The 13,981-nt window shown below is 33.8% G+C and overlaps 2 protein-coding genes across 4 annotated transcripts in view; both read right to left on the reverse strand.

Moving 5' to 3' along the window:
- LOC117681347 (phosphonoacetaldehyde hydrolase) overlaps positions 1–13,981 on the reverse strand; it is a 58,768-nt gene that overhangs the window by 19,200 nt on the left and 25,587 nt on the right. The gene's annotated exons all lie outside the window — the stretch shown is intronic.
- On the reverse strand, positions 3,989–12,871 carry LOC105343576 (acetylcholine receptor subunit beta). 3 transcript variants are annotated; one of them, XM_066072615.1, is made up of 7 exons: positions 12,746–12,871; positions 6,907–7,028; positions 6,605–6,786; positions 6,407–6,451; positions 5,733–5,845; positions 5,105–5,637; positions 3,989–4,823 (listed from the first exon to the last, which is right to left on the reverse strand). In XM_066072615.1, the coding sequence occupies exons 2-7, from the start codon at positions 6,947–6,949 to the stop codon at positions 4,444–4,446; spliced, it is 1,296 nt and encodes a 431-aa protein (XP_065928687.1). In that variant the 5' UTR covers positions 6,950–7,028; positions 12,746–12,871; the 3' UTR covers positions 3,989–4,443. The 3 variants fall into 3 exon arrangements, with proteins under 3 accessions (XP_065928687.1, XP_065928701.1, XP_065928695.1); XM_066072629.1 differs by having other exon boundaries at positions 6,907–6,962; positions 12,746–12,833; XM_066072623.1 differs by lacking the exon at positions 12,746–12,871 and having other exon boundaries at positions 6,907–7,359.

Here is a 13,981-nt window from a genome sequence, read left to right on the forward strand (position 1 = left end):
TCTTGTAGCTATTAAATAGATTCATTAAAATATAAGAAAAATAACCAAGAGGTTAGCATATTTCTGTGGAAAAAAATTCCCAAGGCGTGCAGTTTTCACTTTTTCTTTTATGTAAATTTCTTTTAACCTACTGCTACTAAGCTTCATTTCGTCATAAAACGCCAAAAAGCACAAATACAAAGCTAATCTCCGAACAACGGAAAAATTGTTTAGAAATGGAATTTTTTGAAGAAAAAAACCCTAAATATTTTTCTATCCTTTAGAATACGACTACGGTTAATTAGAATATCCGTATTCAATACATTAATATTACATAACCTTAAAAAACATGTTTCACCTTTTTGTCCACATTATTTTTGACATTATCCACTGATTGATCGAACTTTCATTTTACAAGGTTAGTTATGAAAGTAACACAAAATATGAATGTATTTAAATAATGAAATGCTTTAGCGTTAGCGGGTGATGTAAAAAAAAAAATTCTGCAATGATCGCTACCTTCATATCCCGCATGAATCATCAAAGAAAGCATTTTATTGCTTATATTTACATCTTTCTTTAGACAAATTTATATATTGATTGTATTTACATCTTTCTTTTAACAAATTATTATACTGATTGTAAAAAGTAAGTTAAATTAACTTAAAATATATTTAATAGTTAATGTATATCAGTACGTTAGATAAAAAAAAACTCCAGCCAATTCGTCTCCTATGGGAATTTGAGTCTGACAGCATCATAATAATTCCGTGCACTCCGTGATTTTTCTTAGGTTGCTGTGAATTTCGACCAATCGATAAACAGTGCGTGTAGATTTTAGTCCTGTCAATTACTTGTCAGTTTCAGCCGCTGTAGATTTCGACCAATCTGTATTATGGGGTGATCAAATACGGTCGGGAGTGATCAAATCTAGGTCCGGGCTTTATAATAGAATTTTCGACCGTATTTGATCACCTCATAATATTCAAAGAATCATTCCTTATTACTTATATTTGCACAATTTTTAGCAATTGTACGATTAAATGTTCAAAATAATTTATGATGAAATGTATAGGATTATACATTACAAAATCGATTCGTAGTTTTATCTCAGACGAAGACACAGGAACATTTTAATATATAAATATAAGTAATAAGGAATCATTTTTTTTTTAAATATTCATATGCGATGACTAAATACGATCAGGCGTGATTAAATCTAACTTAAAGAACTTCAGGCTTTATTGGATTTTATCATTCTCGACCGTTTATGATCACCTAATTATACTAAAAAAATGATAATATTAATTTCATTTAAAAAAAAACCCATACGAACTACACCAGTATGTATTGGTACATGTATCGAAGGAGCTCGCATTATTTATGCAATATAATATAAACGGCACGTTTTAGGGGGCATATACGGAACTGTACCTCTTCCATCGCTTAACTCGATTTTTTCCGTATAATTCTGTTGTTATGCCGGGCGGAAGAACACACGATAAGACTATTACAACATCTTGCTGACAAAAGGCTGGTGATTATGGAGGGTAATCGTGTTCAAAAATCCAGACATGTAAACTTGGAAATCCGAATATGCAATCGTGTTGATGTGTGAGCCTGAGTATGAATATGTGTAATTCTGATCGTGTAACCGTATAGAACTCGGGCATACACGTGTAAGATTTGACTCAGTTCCTTCGCATGATGCACATTTTGCAACTTTATTGTTTACATTAGTTAATTAAACCTTCAACTTTGCACACTTTCAATCCGTAGTTTCTGCATTTGTAACTTCAGGCTCGGCAATAGCACAACTAACATGATACAAATTGACATGTAAAGTCTACAAGTTTGTCGAATTTTGACATGACCTAATATATGTCAACTGCCTTGCTGCCGGAAAATGCATACCGTAATCGCCGGAATGGACGAAAAATAAACATAATATTCAGCTAAACTGTTTCAATGAGCTTTTAATGAACGACACCTTTTCTATCGAAAATACCGGTATTATTTTTTGAAAAAAAATTGAGGTATGATTGAGACTGGACGAAACAAGAAGAGGTTCATGTATAAAAAAAATCGTTGCCGATGTGACGAATGTGCTAATTTCCGTAATATAATTCTCATGGTATTATAAAAGGAAATGCCTAATATCTTATTTCTTTAAAAAAAATTGACATGTAATTTAAACTAGAATATAAGTTAATGCGTACTCTTTTCTAGAAATGAGACGGATCAAGAAATTTTCTAAGGGGGTAAATATATTTTGAGCGGCATGGGGTTCGAAGACCGCCGTGAGGTCCCGTGTAACTCCATTGCTTCTGAATTCTAAGTATTTTGAGAGAGAATTTTTAACCGGGTTTCCGATTATTAAAATAGTAAAAATGGCGGGCGGGCTTGCTGTCACAATCTTCAATAATATTAAAAAAAAAACAGCGCATATTTTTGTGCGCCGTAAATTGAAGTTTTTTATTATGGGAGGCACTGTAGCTCCCAGGTCGTCCATGCGAATTTTGCCAGACCGGGATCTATAGACCTGCAGCTAGTTCACAAGTTGCTGTAAAGGTGTATTATAATAGCTCTCCAGAAAATTTTAATCAACCAACTTCACAAAGTGAGTCTGTATTGAACCGACATTCAGGACGTCATACTCATATCCCGTAATAATTGCTTGAAATAAAAAAGCCAATTTTTACCTGCATGATAGGCTTTTTACCCTATATATTGCCGACAATGAAATGAAACATTTCTTAAAATAATTGAAACACATTTTAATTTCACGACAGTTTACCTTACCTTTGTAATTTTTATTTATTTTCTTTTTAAAGAGGGTGTCGCTTCTTATGTCTCATATTAATCACAATCTCAAAACCAATGCCTTTAAATAGTTTGTTTTTCTTATCGATAACTTTACAACTCAGGTGGCCGACCCCGTGTAATTTTTCGCAGGGGGGGGGGTGGGGGTTTCTTGTCCCAACTTTATGATAGCGATAAGAATGCTTTTGAAGATATTTTCTTAATTCAGCCGAGGCCTATACTTTAACAATTTGTTGCATGTACTCTAATAAAATGACGTATATATCTTTATACACGTGTATTCAAACAAAGTCATCGAATGTATTTTTTTTTCAGTTCTAAGAAGATATCTGAAGCCGATCGAATTCTTCACTCGCATTTTTATACATTCTCTTGATAAAATGTACACCAATCTCATAATTTAATTTTCCGAAAAATAATACTATCTAAGAAATGTTGTTATTCAGAGATAATATGATTATACATAGGCCTACCTAATATTTTTTTTATTTACTCCGTCCCTATTCCGGCGATTACGGCATGCCTTTACCTGCAGCTAGCCTTTTTCTAACATTGACGTCACTGTTTCCATATATGGTCATGTTAAAATTCGACAAACTTGTAGACTTTACATTTGTCAATTTGTAACATGTCGGCCGTGATATTTCAGAAAACAGAAATACAAATGCAGGGATTACAGATGGAAAGTGTGTATTATAGTAGCAGGTTAAATGTAAATAACAAACAGCATTTACAGCTGCAATTAAGCATCTGTAGGAAAAATTAGATTGAAGGCCTGTGGGGTCAACTCTAAAGTGTTTATCCCTGAGTTTATTAGGTTATACGATCAAAATTACACTCATTTATACTCAGGCTCACACATCAACACGATTGCATATTCGGATTTCCAAGTTTACATGTTTGGATTTTTGAACACGATTACCCTCCATAGGTGATAATACAACTGAAGTATCGTCATTTATAAAGAGCCCCGTGCAAGCAAACACGCATCTTTAACTTCGTTGTAATTAAACAAAACTTCCAACAAGAATTGCTTTATTTCTACATATGGGTAAGGTTTATTCCAACAATTAACAACATAAGTACGACAAGAAATATGTGCATTATATATAAGGAATAAGGAATCATTCTTTGAGTATTATGAGGTGATAATTTTGGTCGGGGCGTGATCAAATCCAATAAAGCCCGAAGGGCTTTATGATAGATTTGATCACGCCCCGACCGAAATTATCACCTCATAATATTCAAAGAATGATTCCTTATTACTTATATTTATATAATTTTAAGCCATCGTACGATTAAATATTTAAATATAAATAAGCAAATCCCGCTCGCGCCTCAATTTGGCGTCATTTGTATTATGGGTTATATAGTACAAAATCGATACGTAGTGTTATCACAGGCAAAGACACTGGATAATGTAAATATATAATGATATGTTTCTTGTACGGCATACATATAAAGCAAAGCTTTTCTCATTGTCAGATATCCTTTGCCAGTGTGCATACGTCAACATTTTCCGCATTTTTTTTTCACTAAGCCTTGAAGACTCTTTCTTTCTCTCTCTCTCTGGCACTTTACTTGACAGAACCACGTCACAGGTGAGCTAAGACTACCCCCGGACAGGGTGTCCAACAACAATTAGTTTGTATCGCACGTTGCCATAATAACCGCATAGATTATTATCATGATTATGATCAACCATAGGTACACTCGAAAAAATAAAGCATCAAGAATTTTGGCAACATCCTGCCATTTCAGCCTATTTCTGATTGGGTCTACATGTATGTCCTTAAAGTTTCCTCCTTTCTCTTGTAGAGAAACCACACCAACACTAGAGTTATCGGTGCTGCGACAACAGGTGTAGTGTCTCAAACACACTATTTTTGCAACAAATATCGAAATGTTTTCCGTGAAATTTGAAATTTCTTCGTCTTCAGATTTGAAGTGGGTGTGTATTACAAGTATGGTTAAGAACACCGCGGAGACACCAATTGCAAGCATCAAGTTCAAGAATACCGCTGAAAAAAAAACATACGTTACAAAAATTTATGAACTTTAACTGTTTAAAATACTTCATAAGAAATCAGAAAAAATTGTTTACACAAAATAAATGATTGTGCGCGGATCTAGAAGGGAAGGGGAAGGGGGCTCAAAGGATCCAGACCCCCCCCCCATTAATTCAAATTTCTTTAGATTTACATTATGGAATTACCAAAAATATACCCCAGCCCCCCCCCCCCCCCCACCCCCTTCCCCTTCAAAGATTTTCTGGATCCGCGCATGAATATTAAATACGTACAAAGATACGCTGTGCTTGTAGATGTTGTTGGGATGTTGTCCGATACCAGTGTTAAGTAGACGGCGAACGCTAGCAGCACAGTGAGACAATAACCCAGTTTCTCCCCAGCGTCCACCGGAATTTTGAAAACAAAACAGGTCATGGAGACCAGGAAAAACAGGGGGAGGATCGTACTCAGCAAATGGAACGGCGTGCGACGTTCAAAAGTGAAACTGAAGTCCACTTGAGAATAGACTTCGGATCCATGTAAAACTACACTTGCACTTGCATTGCTCCGAATGTACGTCCACTCCCCATTTTCTTGGTATGACGTAAGAATGATCGGAACGTCATTTAGCGACAGAGAGAGTTGGTTGGACGTGTAGCCGCGTGTCGTCAGAATGATGCTACAGGTCTGTACGTCAAACGGGTAAAACGTGGCGTCGATGTCACATGACGTGTCGTAGATATTTCCCGGGGACCACGTGATTTCTCCATTTTGAGCAATTTTGATAGGCAAGGTTTTATCGCTTATCAATCCTAAATTACTGACTCTGCAATGAAAAAAAATAGTTAGAGGTTCATCAGTACTTTTATTCTTCAAAACTGATCTTCAGATATTAGCATCTTGTTTGTTTCTTGAACTTACGAATTTTCGACCACTATAGGAGGAATAAAGAGGACGCTTTCTGTGCTGTATATGGCTTCAATGTCGGAGTAGGAGGCACTGCTACTCCAGTTGAGCCTTGTGTCGTTCCAGATCTAGTGATACCAAGTCAAAGTTTATCTATCCATAGTAATAAAACATTTAGTCGCAAGAATATAACAGTGGGAGCATACCATATTCATACAGACCCTGAAACGTATGGTGTTCCGATGGGGCCAATTCGACCTTCGCACTTTCGCCTTTAGGTCGAAGATGCGAGAGTGCGAAGTTGCGAGGGCAAAAGTGCGAGAGTGAGACGGCGAAGGAGCGAAAGTGCGAAGATGCGACGGCGAAGTGCGAAGATGCGATGGCGAAAGGCATCTTCGCGCTTCGCCGTCGCATCTTCGCACTTTCGCTTCTTCGCCGTCGCACCTTCGCACTTTCGCACTCTCGCACCTCGATCTAAAGGCGAAAGTGCGAAGGTCGAAGTGGCCCCATCGGAACACCATAGAAACGTGCTACTATACCAGTTGCACGCGGTTCGGTTCGGTTCGATACGCTTCTTGAACGGTACGGTTCGCATTGTGAACGACACGGTTCGTTTTAGAGGTGTGGTAGCACGTTTCAGGGTCTGTTTATTTAATTATAAAGATAGAACAATACTAGTTAGTACTTACAAAAGTAAAGTAAGCCACAGAAGACATTGTCTGCTCCCGAATGTTCTAAAAAATGCATAAAATTCTTTGATAAAAATAATTTATGAGAAAGAAATGAAATCAATGGTCTAAAAAATACCAAATATTCGTTAATAAAACCGTTTAAGAGAAAGAAATGAAATCAAACTCGGCGCATTTGTAAGTTCTGCAGGCACTGACTAGATCTTTGATAGAAAGAAGCTTGATGTTGCATCGTATGTCACTGATGGGAGCTGGTCTGGAATTTTTCTGGTAGGACCCAAAGAGATCAGACCTCAAGGACTCTTCTCGGGCTGATGTGTATAATGTGTTCACTGTGGACAGGGAACCAGTTAAACCGGACAGCTGTCCTACTGCAAAAGCTTAAAATAGAGATATTCTTTATAAGAATAAAACATATCTAAGAGAAACAAAATTGAGAGAGAAAAATTCGTCGATACAACGGAGAGAATTATCCGATAAAGAATAAATCAATTTCTTACCTTTGAAACAACAGAATATTAGATATATCAGCATAGCTCTCATTTTCGTTATGTCACTGCAAGACGTCAAGAGGTTAAGTTACAGAAGCCACTTAATTCTTTATTTATACCCTCGCGGATTTCTGCAAGATTGACGTATATTAATCATTTAATCTCATACACTTATGAAGATTCAGAGGATTAAAACTCCACAGTTTTTGTTTTACTCCAAACGAAATCACATATTTATTTGACGTCTTTGTGATGAAACGCGAGCATGATATTACATATTTTCAAAGCCTATTTTGATTTCGACTTTATACAGTGCATTTGGACTAAGACACAGAAACAGATGCTAAATATAGATTCAGAGAATTATAACTCAACAGGTCTCATTTGGTCCTCAACGAAATCACAGATTCATCTGACTTTTTTGTACTAAACCACGAGTATAATACATTTTCAAAAGCCTATTTAAAATTTCGACGTTAGACAGTACCTCTCGGGCGGATATTTTAAGAATTAAATCCACAACAAGTGTGCTCGGACTAGGACACAGGAACAATTTTGCAACGTAGAATTATATAATTATATTATATATTAAATAAATCGATATTCTAAGAGGGCGCTGGTTAAATATTTAAATAGACCTTTCGATTTGAGATCAAATTTTGAAATTTTATTTTTTCATATCTATGTTTGAAAAGGTTTACTTTGGCATTTCGGGTCATTGGGATTTAAAAACGTCGGTCAGGGTCATAAGGCATCTGGTTTGATATAAATATAAAGCAGTTCATCAGAGACAACCACATAAATATTTGTCATAATAAAATAAAATACCCTATACCTATTGCCTAATAATACACAAGGTACCCATCGCCTCCATCTTGGATTTATTTCAAACTGTCACATCAGGTGAAAATTTTGCTTAAAACTCATCGGTAAAATTATTTTGCGATCCTCTCCGTCTCCCAGACTTTGAGAGAACGGTACACTGTAGTTGAAAATGCCCCCCCCCCCTCAAATTTTTTTCCCCACAAACCAATTAGTTAATTAAAAAATAAATATAAATAAAGAAAAAATTAGTAAAAGAAAATAATACCAGGATTCCAAACGAAAACATTCTTATAACTTGTTCAGAAATCCAATACAGGTCCTGTGAGCTATTCGAGACTTACTATACAGATAATATAAGGAAATATTTAAAACAACATTGTCATATCTCGGGACTTATTTTCCTCCCAAACATCTCTGGGTCATCTTGCCACTACTTTATAAAAAGCAGTATATTCTGCTGAATTTAGTATTCCTCGCATGTTCCTAACTCGTGGAGAGAAGACTCAGAGTCACCAAAGTAATTTAAAAACGGCTGCATGTCGTAAATTAGTAGGATTTTGCATAAATTGCCTTCTGTTGCTATATTCGACCTGTATTTTTGATAAAACAAAATTCATTTCAATTTTTTCATCGTAAATTTTTTTTAAAGATTTTAATAAAACAATGTGCAAAAAAAAATCAACAAAATTTTCACTTTTCTATGCTATGCGCCCAGATTCCTGCCGAATTTACATCTTATGCGCCCACTTTCAAATTCATATATATATATATATATATATATATATATATATATATATATATAATACAGCGTTAAAAGTACGGTTGTAAATCAATGCAAATGATGCACAGGTTTACACATAAGAAGATAATTTGCGAATGAGATATTCTTACAATTCGTCATGGACAGAAAACTGCCGAGAAACTTATCCATGCGCTGATATACATGTAAATCCATGCAAGCACTGAGAGTACTGGAAAGCAGTTAGCAAGCTTGTTTTCAATTTTGTTGAGAATATATCCATTAAAGTGACACAGTGACTAAAAAAAAATATTTAATCTACATTTTTATAACGACAACTTAGTTTACAAGTCGGTAAAACTCATCCAGAATTTGCTCATGTAAACAAACCGAGTTCACGTGATTGCGATTGCTGTCTAAAATTAGTTACAGTGGGATTTGTGCACTGAGAAAATAATTTGTATATGAAGTTATTCGATGTCTGTATTAAGATATATTCATTCATAGAGAGTGCATCTTAATAATATACAAATAGTATTAGTTCTTGAGGACACCAGGTCTCACCCATAGGCCGCCTGATTATGATACTATGCCAGGCTGTACAGTATTTGCATTCTCCTGCGCTTGTGTGGCTATGAAGCGGAAAGAAGCTTAATATTTATGTGGTAGCCCAATGATTAATTATATTTTTCTCTTTTTAATTGATTTTCTTTTCTTTTGGACACCGTAATCATTCAAAAGTTTTTCTTTTCATATGATATATAAAATATGTGTAAAATTTCAACATTAGCCAATTCATGGGTTCATGGGTCCGTGCATCACCATGTCTCTTTAATATTTCATTTTGGGACCTTATAGAGATCCATTACAAGTTTTACCCTTAAAGTTTAAGGTTGAAGTTTTTATCATTTAAGTTTTGGTTAGCCCATTAGGATGCAACTCGGATTAATTTCTACTTAAATACTATCCAACATTCTCGAACGTATCTCGTATTAAATTTATTTGATTTATATTGTAAATTGGAAAGTAAAACAAACGAAGCGGTAGCGGATTCAGAACGTCTAATTTTAATAAGATTGGAAAGTAAAGGTTCTTAAAATTCATAGGGTGAATTCAGGGGAAAGCTCAATTCGTTATACTTGCTCAAGTAAACGTTAAGTAAAAATTCAAAAACAAAACAAAAGTTCAACAAGTTGAATTTAAGTTGGTGAAAAAGGTGCATCGTATTTAAACGTGAGTTTCGGATTTGAACGACAACAACTCGATAACGTGCGGAAGTTCAAGCACGGACAGTCCGATGTGATTTTGTTCACAAAATCTATACCAACATGCGGAAATCCAACATGTCATACCAACATCACACAATCCAGACCTCTACTGTGCGGGGTTTTAGCACAGTAAGCCCCAAATAACACACTCTTAAACTCTTTATGTGTGGACGTTAATTCCATCACAATTTGCTCAATCAAACTCTTTCAGGTCTTAAACTATTCCTTTTTTTAAAGCAAAGAGATGGTGATGACATGACAGATAAACAAACATTCACATGCACATTTTAAAAGCTGTAAAGATCTATTGTCCAGCAATTATTTCATTGCCGAAATTAAGTGAAAAATATATCTGATTCAAAGTTGGTGAGATTAACATTTATGTCTCATGAAAGCGTCTTCATTTTTTTTTGTTATACACACTATTACGCACGTTTATCTAGCTGAGGGAAAAATGTTCGAAGAGTAGCTGGTATATTTTAAATCTATTATCTAGTTCAGTTTAGAAATCTTTGATTATAAACTTTTAATGTAACACAAGCTAAAAAATGACAAAAAATCTACATTTAAGTATAAGGCAGGTCATATTCTCACAATGCGTTTCATCTTAATTTTTCTAATGTCTACTAATTGTTATGATGCGCATATTAAAACCAATGGTTTGAACTCAAATTGTTTCCAGTATAGGAATACATTTAAAATTAATTAAATCCTCTTTCAAGTCGGATTTACATGTATGCACATAAAAGATAACGGGAATTGGATCATCCCGCATGTAAACCAAAAACAAAAAACAAAAAAACATTCGAGTTGTGTTGGCAAATGCCCTAGCTTTTCCCTTTTTCTGTGTTGCTTACACATAATTGAGTTACAAATGAAACTACCCCATAGTCAAGTTATCTGTTACAAGTTTGAAGAGAAAATATCATACTTTAATATTTAATTAATGTTTTGCCGACATTAATGTTTTTGCAGACTTTAATGGAGGAAATCTGTTTTGTTTTGAACATATTTTATTGATTAAACAAAAGGATCAGAAACAAGTTCTAACAACTTACAAGTTCCTCTCCTTAAATATAACAAAAGTTGTCATGCATATGAATATAGAACAAAAGAAAATATAATATTGACATACACAAAGAAATATTATTTAAATATCAAGGATTCGTCTATAAACTTTTGTACAGAAGCAAAAATGCTTTTGTTAATATGTAAAGGTAGGTTGTTGTTGCCATATAAAAGTAAATCTAACATAAACAATTGATCAAACAAAAATCTGTCTAGTGAAAACGTTGTTAAGTATTTTTCATTTATGCTGTGGCTTAATTAATCGAAGAAAATTGACAAACTGTGTGATGTTAAATCGACAATTTTTTATGCTTCAAGAACTGTAAAGATTTTTTCACAAAAGCTATCAAATGCAGACACAATTACTGCATTTTCAAAACATTAACAGATGAAATTACCATACAGTCGTAATTTTAAGAGATAATATCATATGTTTTTGCTGATATCATTGGTGGGAATTTGTCTTGTGTAAATGCTGATAAATACTTCTCATAATGGTTCTATATTTGACATTAAGAAACGTCAAATTGTTTCCATGATTGAACGTATATGTATATGTATAAGATTTTTTATATAAATCTATAAATCTACACTTACATGTATATGCCAATATATTAGCCGCTTATAATAAGCATTTAGGGAACCGATAGAAATACTGTAACTTACAGAATGCTCAGATGGAGGGCTGTTATTTAAGCATTGAATCCTTATTTTTTGAAAGATGTGGTCTCATAACTGCAACGGTGTGTGCATACAAATTGAATAACGCGCGCTAGCGCGTTATGAAAATTTGTTTGCACACACCGTTGCAGTTATGAGACCACATCTTTCAGAAAATAAGGATTTAATGCTTATATTTACGTTTTTTAACATTTGTTCTCTTTCCGCAAATATGATTTATTTAAAAAAAATCTCGGCCTTATTCAACGAGTAATGCGTAATTAACGGAAGAGCCACTGGAACAGCCGAATTATGCTAACAAATATAGTGCACAGCGTTTTTAATTCAATTAACACAATTCATTTTTCATTCTGTAATTTGATGAATTTATATTTGGTATACTAAGAAATTAATCAATTGAATTCATTCAAATCATAAAAAAATATTTACATCCATGAAATATTAATCAGCCCACGTATAATTATATCAGGTCGTGATCCGGTTTGAAGTCGAGAGGAGAGTCAGTCATGTTCTGAAGGAAGACTGAATGTATACATACGCACCAGATTTAGTGATTGGGTCTTCTGTGTTATGCGTAAATATCACTCAAATCTATCAATGCAATTTAATAGGAGGAAAGAAAGAAAATGTAAATATATATTTTTATTCGTAGCCCAAAATCCGATGCGTTTATGTGGTATGGGAACCTCCGTATTGTAATTTTAACGTACTTCTGATCGAAATAAACAATAAAATCAAGCAAAAGTCTAAAAACTTTTTCTTTCCCAAATTGTAACCTAACAGCGTAGCGCAATGGGTGTAGAGCTCTAACTACGAATCTAAAGCCATGACTTAGAATACCGCTGTGGCTTTTTATAATTTTAACCTTTCCAAATAATTCTAAAACACATTCTTTGGTCAAATATTGTAAAAAACGGCGAAAGTATTTTGATTATAATGTACTTTTATCTTAAAATACACTGTTATTCACATTGATATCGACAAGTGTTCCATACCACCTCAAAGGGAGAGAAAAAAATGTTTCAAATTCTATCAATTTAATTTATGTAAAATTATCATGCATGAAAATTATTTAAATACATAACTTTTCAAAGATTTTTTTTTTCTAAAAGAAAATTTCCTTCTGGTTGATGTATTAAATTCATTATGCAGTTTTTTTTGATAAAAAAAAAAAAAAGGTTTTTGATCAATTTATTTATCCTTGCTGATGACTCAAAATAATCACTATAAATTTTTAAAAAGCAATAAAGAAAATTAATATACATACTTATCTGTGTCACAATGTTGTTTACGTTTGATGAAGGGTTTCCTTGTATTACCTCAGATCACACCTGTAGGCATGAGACAGCTTTAATTATAAACGGCCAGGATTCATGTTAAGACTAGAATATACGGTACATTAATATTTAAGATTGCTTTGTATTGATTCAAGATGGATGCGTCGAATCCTTAAATCCAATAATATTACCATTCTCCTTTTAAAACACATATTTTTTTTCGCATTCCAACCTAACACTACTTTTAACGGGGAGCATGTGTTGTTATTATTCAATCGTATTTGTCTCTGGTTTTAAGCTCTTTAATCACCCATTTCATAAGGTGAGAACACTCTTTATTGGAACATGTAAGATCATTAAAGGAACATGACACACAGTATAATGTTACACATTTTTAAATCTCTTCTTGAAAAAAAACCCCAACCCAAATATCAAAATAAAGTTTTCTTGCATCAGATGATATGGACAAGATTTGTAAATGCTTGAAAATATTGAAATATTTTAAATATACATTGTAGTTATCTATTAAACGTTTTAGGTAGGTATACGTAGTTATTGGATCTAGCTAATCAAATGGATTTTGTTGTTTTATTACAGATTAAATATTTTCGTCATATTTTGTATATGAATTAAGTTTTTCTTAACTATTGAAATCGATCTATAGAACTGCAATATAATGTGATCTTTTATCTTAGTGTGTTCTATTGCCCTGCACATCGGGGAAAATATTCTGGTCTATTGACTGCTAAGGAATTAATTAATTGTTTATTAAATATTGCATTTTCTCTCTGGACAGCTATTATACCGTTGTATATCTATACCGGTGTATATCAATGCTGGCTCCGACAGAGGGCGACTCTGGATATTAGAATTTCTACAATTTAAAAAATAACAGATTTTTTTCCATATAATTTTCCCTATTAGCAAAATAGGGGGAAAATGCTATAACCAAAATGTCTTCCAAATCTGCCAAAAATATATGGGAGGCGTGTCACTAATGTGACCCTTAAAATAATAATAATTATTCTGAAAAGGTTTATCAGATGAGGTACGGTCCAACATTAGAGTAGACTATTATGAAACCTTCTACTATGGACATGCCCAATGTATAAACAAAATACATAACTACGGCGGCTGCAACCCGTTTTCGACCTTTAATATCACAAGCACTAAAGAGTGTCAAATAAATTATGAGAATCCCACATAACTTGAATATGTTACTCTTT

This window comes from Magallana gigas, chromosome 2 (genome assembly GCF_963853765.1).
Source record: "Magallana gigas chromosome 2, xbMagGiga1.1, whole genome shotgun sequence".
In the NCBI taxonomy this organism is placed as follows: Eukaryota; Metazoa; Mollusca; class Bivalvia; order Ostreida; family Ostreidae; genus Magallana; species Magallana gigas.

Excerpts from the sequence above, each read along its gene's own strand:
- LOC105343576 (XM_066072615.1), bottom strand. The coding sequence starts at position 6,949 with ATGAGAGCTATGCTGATATATCTAATATTCTGTTGTTTCAAAG. Across the intron at positions 6,452-6,604 it reads TTCTTTCTATCAAAGATCTA|AACATTCGGGAGCAGACAAT; the intron begins GTCAGTGCCTGC and ends TGCATTTTTTAG. Across the intron at positions 5,638-5,732 it reads CCTATAGTGGTCGAAAATTC|AGTCAGTAATTTAGGATTGA; the intron begins GTAAGTTCAAGA and ends TTTTCATTGCAG.